The 17,440-nt window shown below is 40.6% G+C and overlaps 1 protein-coding gene across 1 annotated transcript; it reads right to left on the reverse strand.

The window, feature by feature from the left end:
• Window positions 1-368: 368 nt before the first annotated feature.
• LOC137785112 (brevican core protein-like) lies at window positions 369-17,147 on the reverse strand. The gene is made up of 14 exons (XM_068576154.1): window positions 16,970-17,147; window positions 11,407-11,486; window positions 10,903-11,262; window positions 10,497-10,671; window positions 10,172-10,299; window positions 9,699-9,992; window positions 8,636-9,478; window positions 6,724-8,415; window positions 2,612-2,719; window positions 2,292-2,450; window positions 2,123-2,205; window positions 1,572-1,716; window positions 1,257-1,439; window positions 369-1,118 (listed from the first exon to the last, which is right to left on the reverse strand). The coding sequence occupies exons 1-14, from the start codon at window positions 16,987-16,989 to the stop codon at window positions 997-999; spliced, it is 4,392 nt and encodes a 1,463-aa protein (XP_068432255.1). The 5' UTR covers window positions 16,990-17,147; the 3' UTR covers window positions 369-996.
• Between the last annotated feature and the right edge of the window lie 293 nt (window positions 17,148-17,440).

The raw sequence follows: 17,440 nt of genomic DNA on the forward strand, positions 1-17,440 counted from the left end.
ACAACTGCATATTCTGTTAGTTTCATCTATTTCCAACTGAAATGTTGTAGATTATAGATGTAAAGGCACATAAAATAGTACAAAAAAAGCCTACCTTACATTTTTACTTAAGTACAGTATTTGAGAATGAGCGGCACAGGCAGGATCTTGTTCATTTGTGGATTTTACTGCATTTAAGAGTAGGAGTTTGCAAGGATTTCACACGCACACACACACACACACACACACACACACACACACACACACACACACACACACACACACACACACACACACACAGACACACAAAGGGACTGACATTCCTGCTGTTGGGTTGGTTATGGGAGTCCTGGATGAAATGAAATGAATCCTGCACACGTTGCCAAGGGTAAAATAAGAGAACAATTTATTCTTTGCTCTGTTCTACAAAACTTTATTACAACATAAAGCTGACGAACAAAACTGTGTCTGCTGGAAAATAAAAAAGATAAAAGGTTTCTCTGAGGAGAATACAGACAGCAGTAATCACAAGTGTGAAAAGGAATATAGTAATACAGTAGTACAGTACTTATTGACTACTTGATATTTGACCTTGTGCTTTGGAGTCAGAGAAAACATTTCTGTTGGAGAAAATCGTTTCTAAAGACATTTAGCACCATTTTAAAAAAAGATTCCAGAACAAAAACCACAACTTTTTTACTTTAATGAAGATTCAGAGCTGACAGTAATTTGCAGCTCTCCACTTTGACCTCTTTTTCATTCTGCTAGCACTACATTAAACTATTGAAGATAAATCTAAAGGACATCAAAAAGTGGGAATGTTTAACTCCATAAAAAGGAAAGCCTGTATGTGCACTGAGCTTCTTCACTGAGAGGAAGCTTCAGTTTGTATGAGTTTGTGGTTCATATTGTCCTGTTGAAGCGTTCATTGGTAAAAGCGTTTGATTCTTGGCACCATGTCATGTTAAAACAACAGAATTTAAGAGGGAAGACAAGGAAGGAAAGCATGTCTGGCTTTTAAAACTTGATGTCCCAGTACTGTGGCGTCTCTTTAGTGGCTTCAAACTCGTCTTCAATGACAACAGATTTGCCGTCGGTCGGTGACGTCACGTCAGGGTGTTGAGTTGGGCCTCCGGCCTCTGAAAGATGATGCAAGAACTCTATTCAGGCAAAAAGAGAATACTACAAGAACCCCTTCATTATGAAAATGACACTTGAGACATATTGTATGTATATTGTCGGATAACCATCACAGTTATGATTCTTGTTTATCTTACCAGGGATGCACAGGACCTGGGGCTTCTCCCACCTGCCTGCAGAGAGACACCTGATCAGAGGAGTTAATCTCTGCTGGAAACCCGGGGCGCAGTGATAGCGCACAACTGCGTTGGTCTCGTATCTCTGTCGGCCTTTTCCAAAGATGGAGGCGTTTCGGACCTTGGGCGGTGGACCACATGAGGCTGTTGAAAGAGTTGAGACAAGTTAGGTCCCTTATTGGGGCTGATGTATGACGGTGTAACTGCACAGAACAGCCACAAGAGGGAGTTGAAACCCCTGATGAGCAGCTTGAAGGTCTCATTTCTACTACTCACAGGTGCTTTTCTTGCAGGTATATGCAAGGTGGTAGTTGCAGGGCACATCACTCCATCGTCCTTCATCGTGCCACACCATCACCACGCAGTCTTCACCAGACAGAAAATAGCTGTCTGGCTGCCCTTTATACCAGTTCTCATACAGCTGTGTACATGAAGAAAAAATAAACAGGTTGTACAAGACTAATAAATAAGGATAATTAGAACATGGAAAAGTAAATCTGCATTAATAATATGGTCCTTCACACCTATTTTCTTATTTTTTTATGAAGTAGTATCATATCCGTCACACACGCTTCGAATTAATTCAATATATTCTTTTAAACTGTGAGAAATCATAAAAGTGGCATTAAATCATCACTCAGTCTGACTGTTTTCCCAAAGCCTAAAATTCTGATATCAAAGTGAATGTGGGATCTTACCAGAGGGATCAATATGTATTGATGGAAAAAAGGATGGGGGTGGGGTGTTTGGTGCTCACACACACACACACACGAGTGGATGTATTTAGCATGAGCTCAGTTGCACTCGTGGTTTCTTATATTGCTCACCATCGGGTTGCCATCAGACCAGCGGAAATCATCCTCAATGGTTTTATCATTCAAACCGGTCCACTGGTATTCTTTGTAGTTGTCTGGGAAGGAAAACAAGGCAATTACATTCTATCCTCAGGACACACTTGTGTTGGACAAAGCAACGTGTTGAACCTACAAAACTTACTGTTGATGTAGTTCTGTTCCTCGGGGGTTATAATGGACACCAGGTGAGCTCCCAGCATGCGACAGTGCTGCTCTGCGACCTCCCAGCTCAGACGCTGGTTGAAGTGTCGGTAGCAGAAGCCGTGGAACTTATCCCAGCCTGGTTCACATCTCTCCAGATCTGAAACCATCACAGAGGAGGAGACGGGACAATGAAGAAACAGTGAAGAAAACTGTGACATGTTTTGTCCCGCAGTGTGTGAAGTCCCAAGAAACAGCTTTCCAACTGGTTCGACAGACATGATAGAAACAGTTTCCACTGCAAGAAAGCAGAGAGTTTACCGGTCTGACAGAGGTCTCCTCCATATGATGGCAAACAGAGACATTGAATCTGCCCGTCCCGGTCAGTGCAGGTGCCTCCATTGAGACAAGGGTCGTTCACACAGGCATCTGGAACAAAAAAGAGGACAACTTCAGGTTATTCTACTGCTGGAACTACGTGTGAGCCCAGCCCACTGTATTATTGAAGTCTCTTATTATCTATTGTTGTGTTTGAGGTATAAATATCAGGATAAACCAAGTTTGTTCTGCCTCAAAATATTTGAGAAATGAAGATTGAAGTTAGAGGATGCAGCAATTGAAACTGCACATGTATTCCAGTGAATTACACACATGTATAGAGATAGATTAATATGAGAAAATTATTATTATTAAATAATTGTGTCATACTAAAGTCCACCAAAGGACATGTTGAAGCATCAAGAGCCATCTGCCACCTGAGCTACTGCCAGCAGGGAACACATGTCAGCGTCACATGAAGTCAAACTCCTCAGGTCTTCTGTCTTCTTTGGTACATCTCTGATAGCTGTCTTCTTGTTCTTGTTCTTCTTGTTCTTGCTGTTCTTGTTGTTGTTGTTGTTGTTGTTGTTGTTGTTGTTGTTGTTGTTCCTCTTCTTCTTCTTCTTCTTCTTCTTCTTCTTTTTGTTCTTTTTGTTCTTGTTCTTCTTGTTCTTCTAACTCTTGTTCTTTTTGCTCTTGTTGTTCTTGTTTTTGTTCTTGTTATTCTTCCACTCATCACGTAGAAAACATGATCGCTGTCTTCTTCTTCTTCTTCTTCTTCTTCTTCTTCTTCTTCTTCTTCTTCTTCTTCTTCTTCTTCTTCCACGCTTCATTAACAAAAAAGGTTTCAAATGGTCCTTGTGTGAGGTGCAGCCTTCATGATGTCAAATATAAAACCCATAAAAACTTAGAGGGTCATGTTATCTAAAACCGCGATACATTTTCCTTATGATGACCGAGTCTGCACAAGACATTAAAATTATTTTTTTTCTGTGTATAGCATCTGTTTTGATCATTATTTATTACATGAAACATGTTATGGGATTTACAAGTGCACAAAAGTTATTTTATTGGGGTTTCTCACCATGTAACTCACATAAGCTATGCCATGCTTTTAAAAATGCTTGCACAGGACCATTATTCACAATTCTTAAACTATGTTCAGCAAACAAATGTTATCACAAATTGCAGATCAAGATAATTCTGTCAGTTAATCATATAATTTCCTATAGGACTTTGAATAAATCAAATTGTCTTTGTTACTGGGACTTTATGTTGTATAAAGTATGTATGTCAAACCTCTATATGGATGAATACACTACTTAAGGAAAAATATCTCTCGGCTGTTCCGAAACAGCTGTTATGGAAAAAAAACCTTGTAGTTTAAAGTCATGAAGAAAAAGAGGAGTTGGAGTTAAATTGTATAAATCTGTAAAAGATGGCAAAATGGAGGCATGTGTGTCCAAACTACAATTAAACATTTCACAAGTGAATTTGGTTGATTTGCTTCCTTTGACACCCTATAAACAAGAACTATGTGGTGTCTGTAATTATACTGCAAGTCAAATCTTTTCATTAGGTCAGTGTGTGTGTGTGTGTGTGTGTGTGTGTGTGTGTGTGTGTGTGTGTTTGTGTGTGTGTGTGTGTGTGTGTGTGTGTGTGTTTATGTGAAAGGTAATAACTGTTTTACAAAAGTCAAATGAAAATCATGTGCCCTCAAAGTCGAAAACCCTAATTCAGTTTTGCGGAAAAATACACAACTGTGGTTCAGTGTAAAAAAGAAAAACCTTGTGCCGTGACCCATGTTGCCTACTTTGATTTGCTACAAGAACCTTGGTTCAACTCTCAGCCCTTTCGGCTGACATGTTTGCATGCTTTCTCTGTGTTTGTGTAGTTTCCTCAAACAGCACACAACAATAAATAGCCTGTAGGTAATTACGTGAGTCATTTAGTCCTAAATTTCAATTACTGAATGAATGATTAGTGGCTTTTCTTAGTGGCTTTTCCACTGTCTTAAAATGCTGAGTTTCCAGTATTTTATCACCACAAATAGTGTGACGGAAATTTCCACAATAGTCCAGTGTTTAATCACCACTACCAAATTAGAATTAAATGGAGGCTCTGGAGCTGAGATTAAATGTGAAAAATTAGCAAAAGCATCTCCAGTATGCAAGCTTTCTATCGCTTAAAAAGGTCTGTCTGAAAAGGTTGTCTCAATAAATTAATATTCATCATCACCATGACTAATATCATGCTGACAGTGAAAAATTGTTTACATAGTAATGAGTATACAATACTGTATGTATGCAGACCAAAAACAAAGTTTAACCGCAACGCTAAATTAACTGGAGTTTGGTAGTCGTCGTGATTTTAAATGTAAGATTAATCAGCGGATGTGAATCAATGTAACATAAAGCATCTTCACCATGTTGGATACAATAAAAATAATATAACCCGTTAACTGTTAAATAAAATACATTGTTAATCACCCAAACCTCTTGTATCAGCTGCTACTGTTTATCTTTCAAAACAACATATCCTCTTCCTTGATTTGTTAACATAGACTTAACTCTCATACCTTTCGATACCATGTCCCAAATGTCAATGCAAATGTGCTAAGTGAAGCCTAGAGTGTCAACTATCACCACAAATATTGCGTACTGGAACGTGTCAAGTAGTTGCTAAAACAGGATTGCTGGTAAAGAGAAACTCTGTTTTGTGATGCAGAACCCTGAAAGCATCAGTAAAGATGAACCTTGTGCCGTGCCGCTCTTGTTTGTTTGTGTATCATTTTAAGTTCTGTTCTGTTGCTGTTTGCACTTTGATGTAAAGTACACAAGTTACCCTGTAATGAGAAGGGACATGTAAATATAATCCTGTCTTTTATTTGTGTGTTTCTAATGATAAAATTAGACGATTCCCTGAATGTTTGCAAATCTACGGAAGGCAATTTCTGCAGGGGAAAAAAGATGACAAAATACAATTTGAAATAGTTACAATAAGTCCAAATTATAAAATAATAAGGCCAAATTGTCAAAAAATTGACTTAATGGAAAAAAATTGATTTACCTTTACATTTTTAATAAGGGCTAAGTTAAAAGGTTTTCTTGGCAGATATTGGCTTCCACACAATGCAAAACTGTGCAGTTGACTAAAACCTTTGAGACTTTGAACAAATTCATCAACTGATGGTGAGACAAAAACAAACGTATATTAGTTGATTTTTTATCATTCTTACACCTAAAAACACAATACTGTACAAATCTTGGAAAATCATGATTACACAATAAAACATGATTTGAGAAACATTAATAACCCATAGAGGAGGTTCAAAACAAATTTTGAAATGCTACTTCTCAACAACAAATCAACATTAAACAACATGTGTGCTTATAAACATAATAATAGTCTGTGCTGTTTAAATAGCAGTACAAGTCTAAAAACTAAATATAAACAATTATTGCTGTTGCACTTATCAATGCTGTTGTGTTCAACATAAATGCTGTTACTTTTCCACAGAAAAGTCCCTTTGTCATGTTACTTCCAGATTACTGCAAAAGACTACTGCAAGTTAGCGATAAGAAGGTAATTGGAAGGAGAATATTTTGCACTTGGTGCATAGATGTAATATTTACAAATAAAACCAACTGATTAAAATATTGAGAAAAGCTTTACTAACACGATCACCAAAACTATCCCTCTTGCAGAAAATCTCTGTAGAAGAAGCACTGAAAGACTCATACCAGTATATTACAGTACTTCACGGAAGTCAATCTTTGGATGAGGAGGAAAACATCATGCACAACAAGTTGATGGACTGTTGACAAAAGTCAAACGGGAGCTGTCCCAGTGTGAGTATCTCGAAAGGGAGGTGGGGGTCACAAGGATAGAAGTGAGGAGCATTTTAAGGTGAAGCGGGAGGAGTCAGAAGGGTGAGTGGGCTTTCTGAGACAACAAGTGAAACAAACGTGGGAAGTCATTTGAAAAAGGAGGGGAGGTGTTTTACAGGAAATGGAGCAAAGGCAGGTTGGGGACAGATCGGGGATTTTAGTGCATCATTGCGTCGAGTAGCAAGAGGAGGGCGGTTAGGCTGATGAGAGTGGCTTTAACATTACCTGAAGCTTTCCCTGTACCGCCTACAGCTGCCCTCTCATTGGGCAAGATAAGAAGGGTGGGCGGCTGGGTGAGACTAAACTCAACATCCACCAGACCTTGATCCACTGGTGGTATGAAGGTTGACACCCTCCGGGGCTCAGCCGTCTTGTGGAACACATCTGGTGCTGAAGTGGTCGGGCTCCAAGTGCGTCTGGACCAGTGTGGGATGGACGTGGTGGTGGTCTTTGTGGTAGCAGCAGTGGGCTTGGTACTCAAGGAGGACTGTCGAGCTGCAGTGGAGGTGGTGGGGGAGTATTTTCTGCTATACTCTATATCATTCAGAGACTCTTGGGGTCCTGTTGTAGAGGTCAACAATGCCCAGTTGGATGTTTGTGAATCGAGTGGAAAGACGGTGAAGTCCTCCTCAAAAGTTTGGGCAGCGTTAGCTTCTTTTTCAAGGGTTGGAGTAATGTTCTCATCTTCTACAAGGGTTGGGGCAATGCTAGCTTCTTCTTCAAAGGTTAGGGGAATGTTCTCTTCTTCTTCTTTAAGGGTTGGGGCAATGCTAGCTTCTTCTTCGAAGTTTGGGGCAACGTTCTCTTCTTCAAGGATTGGGGCAATGCTGGCTTCTTCTTCATAGGTTGGGGCAACGTTCTCTTCTTCTTCGAGGGTCGGGGCAACGTTTTCTTCTTCTTCGAGGGTTGGGGCAATGCTAGCTTCTTCTTTAAGTATTGGGGAAATGCTAGCTTCTTCTTCAAAGGTTGGAGCAACATTCTCTTCTTCTTTGAGGGTTGGCGCAATGCCAGCTTCTCCTCCAACAGTTGGTGCAACATTATCTTTTTCTTTAAGGTTCGGGGCAACGCTAGATTCTTGTTCAAGGATTGAGGCAACACTAGTTTCTTCTACAAGAGCTGGTGTGACGTTATCGTTTTCTTTAAGGATCTGGGTAACGTTAACTTCTTTTATAAGAACTGAGGAAACATTAGCTTCTTTTTCAAGGGTCGGAGCAACTTTAGCTTCTTCTTCAACAGCAAGGGTTGGGGCAACGTACATTTCTTTTTCCAGTGAAAAGGAAACTTCAGCTTTCTCTTCAAGAGTTGGGGAAACTGTCATTTCTTCTTCAAGGGTTGGGGTAACTGTAACTTCCTCTTCAATGATTTGGCTAATTTTAACATCCTCTTCATTGGTTGGAGCAAGTATATTGTCTTCTCCAAGGATTGCAGTAACTGTAGCAAGTTCATGTCCACTTGCCTCTTCATACCCAGTGGTCGTAGTATCCAAATACAGTCTGTAACCTGATGTTTGATACCGTGCTGTGGCGGAATCAGTAGGCAACTGAGAGGAGTTTGACCCCTCTGGAGACTCAGTGGTAGCAAAACCTACTTCAGAAAAAAGGTTGTCGTCAGACTTTGTCAGGTGCAGCTGTTTTTCTTCGCTTTCCAGAGAGACTGTGTCTTCAATTTCTAAGCTTGTACTTCCCTCCTGTCTGGAAATAGAGGACTCCCACAACTGTGGTGCTGTGGAGAAGATATCCAAGCCCACTTTGTCAGAGTGGCGTGAACCAGATGGAGGGGTCAAATCAGGGAGTGGGGTCCGAGGTTCAGCAGAAGCAAAGCTAGCCGAAGTAGAGACTGACGCATGAATGGTGAACCCGGAAGTAGAAGAATCTGATGTATCAATGAAGCTGACTGCTTCAATGTCAAGTTCACTCTCTAGAAAAAAAACACAACACATGTTTTTGTGATTAAAATACATCTATTGAGGGAAGAGTTTGTTAATTTTGCGAAATACTCTTATTTACTAAGTTTCCAAGAGTAAGATAAGATTGAGAGGGTGAATAAGTATATTTCCCAAAATGTTGAACAATTCATCCAATATATTAATGTGCGTTCTTTGGTAAGACTAAACAACAACAATGTATGTCAGGCATACCTTGAGTATGATCTCCAGACCCCCCCAGATGGGCCCACAATGAGGTTAGCTCCATGATGGTAGTTTGTGTAGTTTGTGCTGTTTGTGTAACAAGTTCATCTTCTTTTGAGGTCTGAGTTGAGAGAAACACCTGCACAGGATTTTCTACTATTTCCTCATCAAGCTTCACCTGAACTATGGGGTTAGGGGTCGTAGAGGTTAGCTCCCAAAGACTCTCCTCTTGAGTTTGATTGCTGTCTATTTTGCTGTAATTGGCTTGCAATCTGTCAAAATCCAACTTGGTCTCTTGTACTTCTTGCGAATCCTTCGGCCTCTCAGATGTATTCTGTGTAACTGTCTGGTTATGTGTGAGAGGCACAAATGATGATTCGGGAAACCCTGTGGTGCTTTCAGGCTCAGGTGTGTAAAAGGTGAAGTTTAAGTTGTGATGGGAATCAGTCTCATTGTTAATACTGGGCAGTAATGATGTGTTTTGTGGTGAATTGTAGGTTTCTGTGGAGCTGGAAGTGGTGTTCATCATTGCTGTAGGATGCTGGGGGTTCATTTGTGTGGGAGATGAAGTTTCATTCAATGCCTGAAGGAGGGCCAATGTAGGTGTGCTGTTGAGATGAGAAGCTGTTGTGTCTGATACGGCAGTTGGATGCATGTCAACCAGGTTTTCTTTAGAGGAGAAAAAGGGAAACGATTCAAGCACCCTTTCAGCTTTGAGCTCCACCTGTTCTACATGCTGGTTTAGTTGCAGCTCTTGATCTGTTTCCATAAGAACAATAACATCTTGTCCAATGTCCTCAGGCTCTGTGGCCACATTGTCCATGGGAGAGTCGGTGGGAGTATTTCTATTATCTGTAGAAGACAGATAAGTGATTAAAAATGCGCTTCAAGAAATGTACATGAATCTTTGATTCCAACATTTTGTCCACCTACTCTCACAGTTTAACATGGATTGTAAATACCTAACATTTACATGTGCCTGCGCTTCTATTTTTACATTTGTATCCAATGCATTTTTGACATGAATATTAGACAACAACAAAAAGAAGTTTAAGAGAAACTGAATACTCACGTCTGAAACAATACACATCATGAAGACTGGATGGCTGTGGGAAGCCAGTTTGGTTGCTGAAGCGGTAGATGGTTTTGACGCCTGGCAGAGGCCCTCCGCAGCGCTCCCTAGGGGTCATGATGGGATAGCGTACACTGCCATCAGAGAGCCAGCCAGGGCTGCAACGATCCAGACCTTCACTCCATGCCAGGTACAGCTGGGCTGTTGTAGCCAGCTCTGCTCCTGCTGCTCTGCAGTATGACTGTGCTTCATCAAATGATAACTGCTGTGGGACGGACTCATAAAACACCTCCCCTACAAACACAACATATTGAAAAACATTTACATTTCTCACATTATATATATATATATATATATATATATATATATATATATATATATATATATATATATATATATATATATATATATATATATATCAAAATATCTAGTATGAGTCTGTCTTTAGTCGTTATAGGTATCATTATGTTTACCGTCAGTTTCCTCCACATAACAGTAAACATCAAATAGATCCTCTGTATCCATAGTCCCGTAGTTTCTTACGCCTGGTTGGCCATCCATGTCTCCATAACAACCTTCACGGGGCACTTGGATTGGGTACCTGCCAAAATGGAAACAAGCCGTATTTTTTATAACATCTTTACCTTCGTAAACTTGGATTTAAATTCAAAACTTTTTACATATATACCAAACACAATTCACATTGAATTTTAGAGAAATGTAAATGGTTTAGAATGTGACGAAGAGGTGCAGCCATGATAGCAACATATAGGTTTGAGCTGAGAGCTGATGAGATACCTGACAGACTGGTCTGCCAGCCAGCCTGCATCACACTGCTCGTAGCCGTCGTAATAAGCCGCCAGCAGCTGGTCAGGAGTCGTGATTTGTGCCCCGATGGCTTCACAAGCCCTCTGCGCCTGATGGAAGGAAAACGCATAGCGACCCAAAGCATCCCTGTAGTGGAATACAACACCTAAACAGACACATATTGAAAACACAGATTATACAAAATGCTCATTTAACAACAGTATATTACCAATAATTGTCACATTACGATATAAGACTTTCGTAACAGGAAGATTACTTTCAAAGCAGGTAATGATACCTTTGTTACTATATTACATGTTGTATCCTATATCACCATTATATTCATTCAAAATCATTTCAAACTTTAGTCATGATGATCCATGATTCACTTTGTTACCTTTGACCTTGAGCTGTACGAGATCGCTGGCGTCCTCCAGGCCTTGCTGCACCTCACAGCGATAGTGGCCCGAGTCACTGGAGCGCAAATCTCCCAACCACAGCGACAGATTATCGGGGGAGGAAGTGTAGTTCAGCCAGGCAGCGCGGTCTCGGTATGCCTCGTTGACCTTAACTCTTTGACCCCTCGCCACCAAGATCTGCGTCTCCACGCCACCGGACAACACAGTCCACTTGACCCGTGGTGCAACAGGGGAGGAAGAGGACAGAGACACCAAGCAAGGGATGGAGATGGCGCTGCCCAGTGAGGCGGAAAGAGGACCTGAGTGAGGGATGTTCACCTGGAGCTGCCGGATATTGTCTGCAGGAGGAAACAAAAAAGTTGAGTTAGCTTGACGAACAGAGTGGCCATATGAGAATAGTGGTCTAACTTTACCAGCTTTGCTTATTACTAAATGTGTAGGAATGCTGATGGTGAAAGATAATCGGGGAAAAGCATACGCACCAAACGCTGATGGAGTTCCTGTGGGGAAGGCCAGAGTGAGGCGGCAGACTGCAATGAGGAGTGGAAGTATTTGGACATGTCTATGGAGATAAAGAAGAAAACACAAGATGGTATTATTATTATCATTATTATTAGATCAAGTTGAACAGAGATAAAGATCAATAAATTCCATGTTGTAAACTCAGCGAAACAAAGGACACACAAACGACAGATTATTTCTTCTTACCTGTTCCCAATTTCACACATGTTTAACCTTTAATAGGCAGAGCGATTGCGGTTACTGGACGTCATGTATTGTGTTGATTTAGCTCCACTGATCTCGCCAGTCTGATTTATTTTAGTATTAAAGGTCACACGCTGCACACCTTTGGGTTACCTTCACTGCAGCAGCCACTACCGTGAATTTGGCTTCACACACGTATTGATATGCAGCAGAGTGAAGAGACAGATTCAAGGTTGCACTGTAATGCTCTGACTTTGAGCCATGTATTAGTTGCATTTGATATGATTATGCTTTTGTAATCGTGTTCAGTTACTGTTGAATTGGACCACTACACATACTTTACATAGAACATCTTTATGTAGGCTGATGGGGGAAAAAAGCCATGAACAAAGAGATTTAGACCTTAAGAGTAATGATAAAAGATCGACAGTCAGCAGTCCGATGTGTAATCACAGTGCTTTAACATAAATGCGAACACTCAGAGGAACAATAATGTCTGTGCACATTTTTTATGGCAATCCATCAAATAGTTGTTGAGATATTACAGTCTGAACTAAAGTGGTGGACATTGTTAAAATAGAAATCAGCATTAGAATAATACTAAGAAGTGTTTTCTAATTAGTCTTATCTCACTGCTTTAAATAGAGCAGAACATTTTGTATCTATTTTATCATGTATTTGACAGGGACAATGCACATTAATCAACAGAAAAAAAGAAAAATGATCCAAAATTAGTCCACGGGACTAATTTTTCTTCTGTTTGTCTCTGGGCTGATGTGAAAAAGGCACCCTAAAAATAGAATAAACTGACACGTATTGTGAAACAATATCTAAAACACCTCACCACACTCAGTGTAATACAATAAAATGCAACTGAGACTAAAGCCTTCACAATTTAATATGAGGTTGAATCAAAAGCTCAACAAAAACTGCATATCATAACCGTCATAAAGGAAATATTTGTTACTGTTTTGTTAGACTGCATTACTAAAGTTGGAGGAATTTTCATTAACATGTGTAAAACACTAACACATATGATACTATCTCATATCTATGAAGTATTAAAGAGCAACTTTTTTTCAAAGGGACGCTGGAAGCACAGCCTCCTGACCACAAGCTATTCATCACCTCCGGGAGCTAATGACACGGCGGCTCAGGCCAGCGGCATCCTGCCAGCTCGCCGTCACCAGTCTGGCCCTGTTATTAACCCAGCCGGCATGGCAGGGAGCGCACAGTGACCTCACACAACCTCCTGAAGCTGCAAATGTTCAGTCATCATTAAAAAGCACCTTTGATTTCACTCTAATCTATAAGTCATTTTTTGAGCAAACATTTATCAAATTCCCAGGTTCCAGCTTTTTAAATATTAATTTTTGGATTTTTTTCATGGTTGTTACAATTGTAAACTAAATATCTTTGCATTGGATTTTTTTTCTAGGACAAAACAAGTCTAACGAAGACGTTAAGTTGGCCTCAAGGAAAGTGTAAAAGGTTGTTTTATGACACATAAGTAACATAACAAAAGGTATTGAGTAACTGTCAGAGAGGTATTTCATTATATTATTGTATCATTATGCAATAATACGTAAGAAGTACTTCAATGTAGTTGGTTGATGCAAAGCTTTTTATACTTTTAAAAAAAAAAATATTTTATTTTAGAGACAAAGAGAGAGAAAGAGAGACATACATCCTATATACATAAATTCATGGAGAAGATGCTAGTAAATTAAGAATAATAATTATATTACTGAGGTCCGTACCACAGAAGTGAGCCAAAATTCAAACGCACATTGATAAGCTTTTCTGTGTCAGTATATCAAACAACTCGGCACAAACACAGCTCGCTAACTTGTGTCACATTAAATGGCCTTCTTTGATGGCAGAATAATTGGTGTCTGTTTCCTCAGCCAGCTGGGTGGACTCCACGAGGCTGGTATCACTATTAGTATTCTTGACGGGAAAACATCTCACAAAAAGCGAGCAGTGGGCCAGGAGGACAGCTGCACACTGTGCTTTCACTTCAGGCCGACTCCCTTACAAAAGGCCTCGGAGGGAAATTAAAGGACGGGGCACTGGCACACTTGCTTGCTTTTTCTCCCTCCTTTCTCTCGCTTCTTTTCAAGGATGGAAAAGGAAGTTTCAAACCACTAAGAATCGTTCTGGAGCAGGCTTTGTACAAAAGGCCACATTAAAACACTGCACACTGTTTCAAATAGTATCACTGCTGTGAGAGTGGGCTTGTGCGTGAGTTGTGCTTGTGCATTTAAACTGATGACAGAGGAGAAAATGCTGCTACTGATTATTTTCGAGACTTTTTCTTGATCATAATGTCGTTGGTCTCGTCGTCACCAGGCACTCCGCAGCTCTGCTCTTTTGTAATGAGGGCTACAATTAAGACAAGTCAAGCTAAAAATCAATGCCACCCACTGCATTTACAAGTCAAGGAACTGCAGCCAATGCATTATTCACAAGCAGAACTAATCCAGTCTCCTCCTCCTGCAGAAACATACAAGTAAGCCAAAGAAGACTGACGTCGGTTAAAACCACATTAGCCGACACATACCTTTGACGTTTTCAACTTTAAATTTAGATTCAATGATTAATAGAGAACAAAGAGCGTGAAGTCAGATGCTGAGATCCAGTGCTGCACTCACAACTAAAGCATGCACACTACATCTCGTGGGTGGCCTCTGCAGTACTCTGTCTGCATCAAGGTCAACTCAGGCAAACCTCTTCTCCCCCAACCAGCAGGGAAATAACTCCTGATCTCAGTTTGGCCAGGTCAAGCAGAGCCTGATGAGAGCTCTGTGAAGCGCTGAGCTGGGACTGGCTTTGGCAGTGATGAAATACAGGGATCTCCTAAATTGCACAGTAATCAGGTTGTAAAAGGTAGAAATCCACTCTGGTATAAGTTTTTGTCTACAACATGAACGTTGGGGCTTAATTTTCTAAAAACATTAACACGACTATGGTTACATGGTATAGAGGAATTAAGTGACATAAATTACTTAAACAAAGATACAACTTTCTAAAAAGGCACATGATCACTAACTTTGGTCTTGAAAGGTAATTTGATGGGCAACTTATAGTACTTTGGCACATACGCGTTACATTCAAATTGTGACCTTCGACTCTCCTTATCCTCCACTTTATCCACTTCTATGACTCAGTAGAAAATGTTTAATCCATAATCAAAGGTTTTCAGATGTGGTTGTAGGCTAATGTAACATTTGGGACACTTGGATAATTTCTGTGGGACTTTGCCACTAACATCTGTGTCCCTCATGAATCTTCTTACAAAAACTCGTCAGAGCGCCAGATGTGGGCCAGTCATCTCATCAATGAACATTGAGAACTCCAGAGCAAAGTAAGCTGACCCAACGGAGTCAATTCCCTCAACAACCCTCCTCCGACTCTCTGCCCCATCAAACGTAACACCTCCACACATCCGATGAGTTGCTCTCACTCAAAGGAATCCTTCCCACGTCCCGGACCGCGTAGACATCGCCGATAAACCCACTGTCTGTCTCCCAACAAGATGAACCATTTGGAAAAAGCCACGAGGAGACGATTCACCACCCAACGTGCCTGGCAACGAGTCGAAGGATCAAACAAACATCGGATCTCAGACCTGACTCAGCAAATCCGTGGACTGACCACAGCCCATGCTTGGCGAGCTCATTATAAACCAAAACTGCATTACCGAGAACCCTTTCATTTGAGGTATTCGGTGATTCAAAACCTGCTTCATTGTCCCAACAGATCCGAACATGGCTCTTGGCTACTGTAACACTCATTAGCTGGTCGTACTACAACAATTATGATTAACTCACTTTTTATATGGAACCAAATGGCCTGACTTCGGTTTAGATCACAGAATTTAAAACGCCCTATCTGCTTCTTTGGAGACACAACACAAAATACGTATTTATAAACTTCAGCTTCAACTTAAACTTGTAATGAAATAATATGAGTGCAGTATTATTCTCCATTAAGCAGCAATTTTACTGGGTTACCCTCCCTCACATTTGTTTTTCACTTTCTTTTAATCATTTACTGTGAAAAATGTAATCATTGGAAAATATTGAAGACATGGGCAGCTTTGAATAAAACTTGAAAAATATTAATACAAATTATTCCATCTACAACGTAGTTGTCATCCTGCCCGAGGACTGTTACAACTTCATCCACACTCCCTGTTTCAACGTCATTCTGGTGCCTCAGAATGGTTTCTTTGTCCTGGTTGCTTATGCCACACCATCATCGCCAATTTATACATTACATGCTAAATGTCAGTGCATCCATAAAAAAAAGTGTAGAATCTTCTCCACAGACATTCAGTGTTAATATGGTAAGACAACGTTGATCTCTAATTAAGTGACAATTTCAGCATCTGCTTTTATTACACAATGGTGTGCATCGCAACACTCAATGAGCAAATAAAAAATGCAAAAGGTTTAGAACTTAGCCAAAGATGTGATTAGGTGTTCAAGGGCTATGCTTTTAAACATTTTGATCATACATTAGAAGATAACCATATCCGTGCTTTGAGTTTGATTTCCTTCACTGGCTCATATGAGAGCCACTGGACCATCAAGTAAAGGAAAGAGAACCCTTAAGTTAGCTTTCTCTCTTTTGCTATATCTCTACCTCTCATGAGTGAAATCTACCTGAACCCTGAGGTGGAAACACAAAAAGCAGAAGAGGCTAAATATGCACTTAAGACAAAAAGCTGGCTTCTTGTGTCTCCTGCAGGTTATGGGAGCAACGTTTCAGAGCCTAAATTCAGCAGCATTCATGCTAAACTGCCAGAGGAAATTGCAATGAAAAAGGATGAAAAAGGGCTATAGTGGCGTTGCTTTCTATAAAAGTGGAGGGCAGGAAGTCAATGCTGTCAGTTTGTATGTCAGTTTGTATGTCAGTTTAATGTACATGTCCATGCTCACCTGTGTGAAAAATCATGACAAAGCCTCACATAATCATGGGGACTGCATGAGCCCCTAAGAAACATGTGCACCAGCTCCTCTAAAACACAGTGGGTCGTTCATAATGTGCAAGAAAACCAAAAAGAAAAAAACACAAAGCGAATTAAATGAAAGTTGAGCTTAACTAAGTGCGTCAGTTCCAGAAATTGACATTTTCTGTGGGGGAAAAGAACCACTGCTCCTAATTTCAGGACCTCCTCTGAGGACAGCAACTATACTGCGAAGCGCTTAACTGGTAAAGAGAGTCATTTTCTCAAATTACACCATCATTTAAAACAGCATTAAACTGAAAAAGAACTTGGACCGCATTGACTGCGCACCATCCACAGAGCAGGCCAGACGCAATCAAACCTACCGGCTTCTTCTCAGCAGCATTTCAGCTGATGCAGGACGGGCTGACTTCTCGGCTGTAAAAAGTATTTTCCGTCAGCTGCGCTCGGCTTGCTGCACTGCGACTGTCCTGTCGGGAGGAGAGCGGCTCTGGAGGCTGTGCAGGTATACGAAGGGGAGTTTGGGACTGCTGTCTGCACGAGTCCAATGCTTGGAGAGAAAAGGAGGGAGTTGAGAGAAAGTGAAGCCAGATATGAAATCCTGAACTGCCCACTTTTTCACCCAACAATCGGGATGGAGATGGCGCATGCCTGTCAAAGGGAGTTGGGAGGGGTGACATCAGAAATAGCCGATGTTATAAGGCTATGAAGTGAGTAGAGATAGCCTCTGTTATTTGTTTATTTATTTGTTTTTTTGACAAATGCATTGAGCATCATTTGGAGGCAGCGTAGCAGCAATACGGAGCTGCAGATTCTGCTGCTGCTGCAGGTATGCT

The sequence above is a fragment of the Clinocottus analis genome, unplaced genomic scaffold (assembly GCF_023055335.1).
Source record: "Clinocottus analis isolate CAN_PGR_092001 unplaced genomic scaffold, fCliAna1.0.p SCAF_14, whole genome shotgun sequence".
NCBI classification, from domain to species: domain Eukaryota; kingdom Metazoa; phylum Chordata; class Actinopteri; order Perciformes; family Cottidae; genus Clinocottus; species Clinocottus analis.